Source organism: Cervus elaphus, chromosome 11, assembly GCF_910594005.1.
Source record: "Cervus elaphus chromosome 11, mCerEla1.1, whole genome shotgun sequence".
Classification (NCBI taxonomy): Eukaryota; Metazoa; Chordata; class Mammalia; order Artiodactyla; family Cervidae; genus Cervus; species Cervus elaphus.
This window is the reverse complement of record NC_057825.1, coordinates 13,206,791-13,215,852: the sequence shown is the minus strand read 5'-3', so window position 1 is coordinate 13,215,852 and position 9,062 is coordinate 13,206,791. Positions and strand designations below refer to the sequence as shown.

Here is a 9,062-nt window from a genome sequence, read left to right as displayed (position 1 = left end):
TTTTTTGTTGTTGTTGTTTTTTTTTTTTTTTGGCTGAATCATGTGGCACGTAGGATTCTAGTTCCCCAACCAGGGATTGAACCCGTGCCACCCACATTGGGAGCACAGAGTCCTAACCACTGGACTGCCAGGGAAGTCTCCGTATATCTACAAGTTTTCTAATTAAGATATCTGATTTCATATTTATCTTCTCTTCTCTTACTCCTTTTTGATTAATTAAACATTTGTTTTGTTATTTCATCTCCCTCCCTATTGAACAATTAGTCATATATTATTATTTTACAATTCTTCTTCTGTGCCTTATGTAGAAATTATGTCTTACTTTTTCCTTAAAATTTTTTTTATTTTAGTATAATATGTGTGTGTGCTCAGTCACTCAGTTGTATCCAACTCTTTTCAACCCTGTGGACTGCAGCTTGCCAGACTCCTCTGTCCATGGGATTTCCCAGGCAAGAACACTGAAATGGGTTGCCATTTCTTTCTCCAGGGCATCTTCCCAACCCAGATATAGAACTTGTGTTTCCTGTGTCCTACAATTATTTGCAGGTGGATTCTTTGCCACTGAGCCACCCGGAAAGCCCATTGTAGTATAATGATGCAACATGAAATGTACCATTTTAGCAGCCGCAGCAGCAGCCGCCGCGGTGGCACAGAGCAGCCAGACACAAAGAGAGGGGCTGTTTGCGGGGTGTGGCAGGGGGTTCGCTACGTCGGATGACGATTCGAGGGCCAGCACCAGGTCCTCCTCGTCTTCGTCTTCCAACCAGCAAACCGAGAAAGAAGCAAACACCCCCAAGAAGAAGGAGAGCAAAGTCAGCATGAGCAAAAACTCCAAACTCCTCTCCACCAGCGCCAAGAGGATTCAGAAGGAGCTGGCGGACATCACTCTAGATCCTCCGCCCAACTGCAGCGCTGGTCCCAAAGGCGACAACATCTACGAGTGGAGGTCCACCATCCTCGGGCCCCCGGGCTCCGTGTACGAGGCCGGCGTGTTCTTCCTCGATATCACGTTCACACCGGAGTACCCCTTCAAGCCTCCAAAGGTTACATTTCGGACAAGAATCTATCACTGTAATATTAACAGTCAAGGAGTTATTTGCTTGGACATTTTGAAAGATAATTGGAGCCCAGCACTAACCATTTCTGAAGTCCTTCTTTCTATCTGTTCACTTCTCACAGACTGTAATCCTGCCGACCCCTTGGTGGGCAGTATTGCCCCTCAGTATATGACCAACAGAGCAGAACATGACAGAATGGCCCGAGAGTGGACCAAGCGATACGCTACATAAACCGGGCTCTCACAGCGCTTTACATTGTCTGTCACAGAGAGAGCTGCTTATGGTTCTGAAGGGGTGGGGGAGGGTGGGCGTTGGTAAAGAGTAGGGTATTTCTATGACAGATATTATTCAGTCTTATTTCCTAAGATTTTGTTGTAACTTAAGGTATCTTGCTACAGTAGACAGAATTGGTAATAGCAACTTTTAAAAACTCGTTAGTTCTGCAATATTAGCTGAAATGCAGTACAGAGAAGAATAGACATTTGGGTTCAGTTGCTTGTAGACTGTAAATTTAAAACAGCTTAATTTCGTACAGGTTACACATGGCCATTTATGTAAAGTCCTTCCAAGACTACACACTTTTGTTTTGAAAAATTGGAATTTGTTTTCCCTCTTTGGAAGGGAATATTGATATTTAACAGCTTTTAGAGACTGTTATCTCATATATAAAATGGACACGTGGCTATGACACCAATATAGAAAATGAGTAGTTATGTATTTTATTTTAAATGCCAATCTACTTTATTGTGAAGAGAGAGAGGTTTGAATCAGGACTTTTGAAAACCTGTAGTAAAATACCTTAAGCTGTTAACTGTCAGGCGTGGAGTGGGAGTTGCTCAGTGGATTGGTTCTATGTTGTGGACTACTTACGTCTGCATTTGTTACTGTGTTAATATAAAACAAACAAACAAAAAAAGAAATGTACCATTTTAACAATTTGAAGTATACAGTTAGATGGCATTTGGTATATTTATCACTGTTCTCCTATTCTAGGGCTTCAAAGGAAACTCTGTGGAACATCATTGCAATTGAGGACTTTGCAGCTATGAAAAAATAATGACAAAAATTATGAATCAATGTGGAGGGATTTCAAAGCTATATTATTAAATGGAAAAAAGATATGTGTGAAAGAGCATCTATAGAATGCTACTTCTTGTGTAAAAATGAAGGGAATCTAATACTGGGTTGGCCAAAGTATTTGTTTGGGTTTTTCCATAAAATGGTATGGAAAATCTGAATGAACTTCTTGGCCAATCCAATATATACATGTAACTTCTCACCGAGCAAGAAGCACACAAACAATAAATCAGAAACTAATGAGACTGTTTACCTACAGGAGGTGGGTGGGAATAGGATAGGAAAAGATGAGAAGATGAGTATATTTGTTTGTATAATTAGACTATGTTATCTTTTACCTACTAAAAAATAAACAGAAGATAATGGAGAATAAAGCAAAGTAGAATAAAACAAAAAATGAGCTTAACTATATTTCAAATTAATACCATAATCAGGCTAAAGGGGAAAATAAAATAATTAAGTAATTATCAAACACTGAATTTTGTATGTAAATTGCTCTCACAGTAAAGAAAACATTAAGAAAGTGTTTGAGCTGAAGTTAGTTTGTCATTAACAGTGGTTTGAGTTCAAGATTCTGAAATTACTTGTATTCAAAGATTTAGCAAATAAATAGACCTATTCTGGAAAAGGGAGTAATTCATCAGTTGGGGAAAGATGCCATGTACATGGAAAAGCAGAGGCTGGAAAGAACTCTATGGTGTCAAGCTTGCATTGGGTATGTATCAACTTGAGCTCGTGGATTTTAATATGTCTAAACAAGCTCAAATTTTATATTCCATATCAATACTGGTTCCCATTCCACATTCTTTCTGTTCCACTCCTGACCTGTTGCCTATGGGTAACCATGCCTTTAGTTTATTAGATCCTGGTTCATTTTCATCAAGGTTGTTCTGGCTTCTGTGGGTCTTTTGTGGTTCTATACAGATGGAATAAATAGTGACAGTGAAACGAGTGCTCTAATACAGTTCGATGTCAGTGGTGTGGGACTCTCAAGGGTTAATACTGCTCAGTCTGGACCTTACTGTGATATATGGGGAGGCAGAATCCATTGCTGGGTTCTTCAAAGGTCAAGGGCATTCACCTCTTCTCCTCCTCCTCCTGACCAGGCAGAGGGATGGCTAACATGTCACTGACATTAGGGACATCTTCTCCCAGGACTCCTGTGGCTCAGCCCTTTGGCCTCTGCAAGGATCCATCTCAAGAGGAAGGCAAAAATTGGCCAATTAGCTTAGTTGCTTTTTCTCTAACCCGAAACTTGGGGCTGAGTTCCCTGGGGCCTTGGTCCTATTGGTAGAAATGAATCTTGCTGCTCATTGTTCTAGCTCTTGTAATCAGGCATGGAAGGTGCTAAAGATCCTTAGATCATGGAGGTATAAGAGATGGGTGTTTAAGTAGCAGCCTGGACAAGCAAACATCAACATCGATCTGAGCAAGGTGGGGAACCATCTCTTTTCCTAGAAATGTGCATTGGTGTGAGGACTAGGAGAAAGAGAGAGAAAAAGTGTGTTTTGGTTCACACACTGACTAAATGGTGCTACCAGCCACACAAGTGGCCATAAATTTAAAATGAATTAAAATTACCTAAAATGAATAATTTGCTTTCTTACTTGCACTAGTTATATTTCAAGTCTTTAGTAGTCACATGAGATTCAGCCAGTTTAGTTTAGTTCAGTTCAGTCGCTCAGTCCTTTCCGACTCTTTGAGACCCCATGAATCACAGCATGCCAAGCCTCCCTGTCCATTACCAACTCCTGCAGTTTACTCAAACCCACGTCCATCAAGTTGGTGATGCCATCCAGCCATCTCATCTTCTGTCGTCCCCTTCTCCTCCTGCCCCTAATCCCTCCCAGCATCAGGGTCTTTTCCAATGAGTCAACTCTTCACATGAGGTGGCCAAAATATTGGAGTTTCAGCTTAACATCAGTCCTTCCAATGAACACCCAGGACTGAGCTCCTTGAGGATGGACTGGTTGGATCTCCTTGCAGTCCAAGGGACCCTCAAGAGTCTTCCAACACCACAGTTCAAAAGCATCAATTTTTCGGCACTCATCTTTCTTCATAGTCCAACTCTCACATCCATACATGACCACTGGAAAAACCATAGCCTTGACTAGATAGACCTTTGTTGGCAAAGTAATGCCTCTGCTTTTTAATATGCTATCTAGGTTGGTCATAACTTTCCTTCCAAGGAGTAAGCGTCTTTTAACTTCATGGCTGCAATCACCATCTGCAGTGATTTTGGAGCCCAAAAAAATAAAGTCTGACACTGTTTCCACTGTTTCCCTATCTACTTCCCATGAAATATTTCACATGAGGTTAGTGCTACTGTATTGGACTAAGCAGATGTAGAATATTTCCATCAATGTAGAACGTCCTATAATGGGCTGATAACAGACCATGGAGGGCTGGAATTCTCTTGCAATGCATAGGTGTGGGCTTGTATTGGTATGTGTGTGTTATTTGTGTGTTGAGTTTGACTATAGGTGATTCAGTGTGTGTAGTGGAGTTTCTCTGTGTGGGTGTACTGTTTGTGAACTGTCTGGGTGACTGGATGTGGTCTTGGCATATTTTTTTTAAAACAGCTTTTGCTGTGTGATTGTTATATAAAACTGTACATATCTAATGTACACAGTTTGAGGAGTTTGGACATATGCACACACATGTAAAACCATCACCACAATCAAGTCATCAACATATCTATCTACTCTAAAAATTTCCTTTTGTCCCTTTTTTGTGGTAAGAAATGAATTTTTAAGAATTTTTAATGAATTTTTAAAGTGCACAATATGGAATTTTTGACTCTAGGCAATATGCTGTATAGTAGGTCTCTAGAATTAACTTATCTTGCATAATTGAAACTTTATTTCGATTGAATAACATACTACATTTTCCCCTCCTCTCCAGCCCTTGATAATCTTCATTTATTCTCTGCTTCTGTGAATTTCTTTAACTGAAATCATGCAATATGTTTCCTTAATGAACTGGTTTATTTCACTTAGCATAATGTCCTCCCAGTGTATCCCTACTGTCACAAATGTCGGAATTTCCTTTTTTAAAGGCAAAATAATACTTCATTGTATGTATATATGCCATATTTTCTTTACCCATTCATCTGACAATAGACATTTGGATTGTTTCCATAACTTAACTATTGTGAATAGTACTGCAGTACACATGGGAGTAGATGTATCTTTGAGATTATGATTTCTATTCTTTCTGATATATACCCACTCCTATACCCATTTCTATTCTTTCTGATGTATACCCACTTCTGGGTAGAAGTGGGATCGCTGGATCGTATGGTAATTCTGTTTTTAATGTTTTGGGGGAAACTCCATACTGTTTTCCAAAGCAGCTGCACCATTTACATCTGCACCAACAGTGTAGAAGGGTTTTTGTTTGCATGATATTTAAGTTGTAAAAAGACAAAGTATTTCATTTTAAAGCTGTGCATAAGTTGGTCAGAGTCCATAAAAACCTCTACACTTTTGTCTAAGATAAGTCAGAAAGGGTCAAAAAGAAGCACCTTGGGTTTTGTTTCTCTGTTACTCTGTGTGTCTGTTTTCTGTACAACACACTCACAATCTAATTCTCCTCTCTTTGAATGAGTGTAGAGCGGAGTGAGCTAAATGAGGGACTTAGAAACAAGTGTATGCATTTGGCCTGGGGAGACAGCCTCGCAGCCTGACTCTTCTCGTCTCAGCTCTAAACATAAACAGGCAGCTCTATACAAAGTCTTCTATATGCCAAGTTGGTAGCAATTTGTCCTGGTGGCTTGAAGGTTACCGAAGTTCTCCAGGGCTTTTTTTCCATCAACATTTAATTATTTCCATATTTCTACTTTGGAGGACATGGTGGAGTCAATTCTGGAACCCTGTATAGTTAACCTAATGATTGTGAATTCGGATACAACTTTTTGGTCCTACAGCGTCTGTAATGTCTTGGCTCTCTGACCACAACGTTGGGCAAATTCTCATGTCACTCACTTTGTGAGCATGCTCAGAACTCACTCAGCCATTTTATTTATTTATTTATTTTATTCAGTATCATTACAATAGTATATTTGAGGAATGTCTGGTAACTCTCTTTTTTTCCATTTATTTTTATTAGTTGGAGGCTAATTACTTTACAATATTGTAGTGGTTTTTGCCATACATTGACATGAATCAGCCATGGATTTACATGTATTCCCCATCCCGATCCCCCCTCCCACCTCCCTCTCCCGATCTCTCTGGGTCTTCCCAGAGCACCAGCCCCGGGCACTTGTCTCATGCATCCAACCTGGGCTGGTGATCTGTTTCACCCTTGATAATATACATGTTTCGATGCTGTTCTCTCTAAACATCCCACCCTCACCTTCTCCCACAGAGTCCAAAAGTCTGTTCTGTACATCTGTGTCTCTTTTTCTGTTTTTCATATAGGGTTATCGTTACCATCTTTCTAAATTCCATATATATGCGTTAGTATACTGTATTGGTCTTTATCTTTCTGGCTGACTTTACTCTGTATAAGGGGCTCCAGTTTCATCCATCTCATTAGAACTGATTCAAATGAATTCTTTTTAGTGGCTGTCACTCAGTCATTTTAAAACACTGGAGAAGGGAAGAGAGAGACCAGTGGCATACATGAAGGCTATTATGTGTGTCATGCTCGGTCACTCAGTCACGTCCGAGCTTTCTGATCCTAGGGACTGTAGCCAGCCAGGCTCCTATGTCCATGGGATTCTCCTGACAAAAATACTGGAGTGGGTTGCCCTTTTCTCCTTCAGGGAATCTTCCCTACCCAGGAATTGCACTAGCATTTCCTGCATCTTATCATCTATATTGTCAGGCAGATTTATGAAGGCAGATACTAATATGTATTGCAAATTTTTTTAAGTGTAGCGAGTCAAGTGCTATGGATGTGCTCATCTTTAGGGACCATAGTCTGGGCCCTGGATGTGAGAGGGAGACCCCAGAAGTCAACACACATTTTCAGGAAGCTTCTTGATCTTGCTTGATGGTCTTCTCATGTCTTTGTTATATTTAGTTTCTGATCTGGGATCTTGGTCATTCATTTTGCCTAAATAATGAATTGATTTATGTAGTTTTTGGGTCACTGTCCTTTTGACTGCTTCTTTTTAGTCAATGCTTATTAACCCTTGTGACATACTTCTAAATTAACAAATTTTTATTGTGCTAAAATATATATGATGTAAGTATTACCATTTCAATGATATTTAAGTGTACAGTTCTGTGGCATTAATTATGTTCATATTGTTGCACAACCATCACCACCATCCACTACAGAACATTTTTGTCTTCCCAAAATGAAATTCTGCATCTACTGAATAACTCCTCATTTTCATCCCCCCATGCAAGGCCCAGCAACCACCATTCTATTTTTTGTCTCTATGAATTTCACCATTCTAGGAATCTCATTTAAGTGGAATCATGCAGTATTTATATATTTGTGACTGGCTGATTTTACTTAGCATAATGTCCTCAATACATGAACCGTGAACTTCCAGATGTTCAAGCTGGTTTTAGAAAAGGCAGAGAAACCATAGATCAAACTGCCAACATCCACTGGATCATCAAAAAAGGAAGAGAGTTCCAGAAAAAAACATGTATTTCTTCTTTATTGACTATGCCAAAGCCTTTGACTGTGTGGATCACAATAAACTGTGGAAAATTATGAAATGGATGGGAATACCAGACCTCCTGACCTGCCTCTTGAGAAACCTGTATGCAGGTCAGGAAGCAACAGAACTGGACATGGAACAACAGACTGGTTCCAAATAGGAAAAGGAGTATGTCAAGGCTGTATATTGTCACCCTGCTTATTTAATTTATATGCAGAGTACATCATGAGAAATGCTGGGCTGGATGAAGCACAAGCTGGAATCAAGATTTCTGGGAGAAATATTGATAACCTCAGATATGCAGATGACACCACCCTTATGGCAGAAAATGAAGAAGAACTAAAGAGCCTCTTGATGAAAGTGAAAGAGGAGAGTGAAAAAGTTGGCTTAAAGCTCAACATTCAGAAAACGAAGATCATAGCATCTGGTCCCATCCCTTCATGGGAAATAGGTGGGGAGACAGTGGAAACAGTGTCAGACTTTATTTTTTGGGCTCCAAAATCACTGCAAATGGTGACTGCAGCCATGATATTAAAAGACGCTTACTCCTTGGAAGGAAAGTTATGACCAACCTAGATAGCATATTAAAAAGCAGAGACATTACTTTGCCAACAAAGGTCCATCTATGGTTTTTCCAGTGGTCATGGATGGATGTGAGAGTTGGACCATGAAGAAAGCTGAGTGCCAAAAAATTGATGCTTTTGAACTATGTATGGTGTTGAAGAAGACTCTTGAGAGTCCCTTGGACTGCAAGGCGATCCAGCCAGTCCATCCTAAAGGAGCTCAGTCCTGGGTGTTCATTGGAAGGACTGATGTTGAAGCTGAAACTCCAATACTTTGGCCACCTGCTGTGAAGAGTTGACTCATTGGAAAAGACCCTGATGCTGGGAGGGATTAGGGGCAGGAGGAGAAGGGGACGGCAGAGGATGAGATGGCTGGATGGCATCACCGACTCGATGGACATGAGTTTGAGTAAACTGCAGGAGCTGGTGATGGACAGGGAGTCCTGGAGTGCTGCGATTCATAGGGTCTCAAAGAGTCAGACACGACTGAGTGACTGAACTGAACTGAACTGAATGTCCTCAAGGTTTATCAAGGTTTATCAATGTTGTAGCACGTGTCAGGATTTCTTTCCTTTTTAAGGATGAGTAATATTCCATCACATGTAGAGACCACATTTTGTTTATCCATTCATTTGTCAGTGGATACAGATTCTTTTCATTTTTTGGCTATTGTGAATGATGTTGCTTTAAACATGGGCTTCCCTTGGGGCTCAGCTGGTAAAGAATCCACCTACAATATGG

The 9,062-nt window shown here is 40.2% G+C and overlaps 1 protein-coding gene across 1 annotated transcript; it reads left to right on the top strand.

Annotated features, from left to right (window-relative positions):
* Window positions 1–602: 602 nt before the first annotated feature.
* LOC122703087 (ubiquitin-conjugating enzyme E2 E1-like) lies at window positions 603–1,327 on the top strand. The gene has a single exon (XM_043917180.1). The coding sequence runs from the start codon at window positions 603–605 to the stop codon at window positions 1,287–1,289; it is 687 nt and encodes a 228-aa protein (XP_043773115.1). The 3' UTR covers window positions 1,290–1,327.
* The last annotated feature ends 7,735 nt before the right edge of the window (window positions 1,328–9,062 follow it).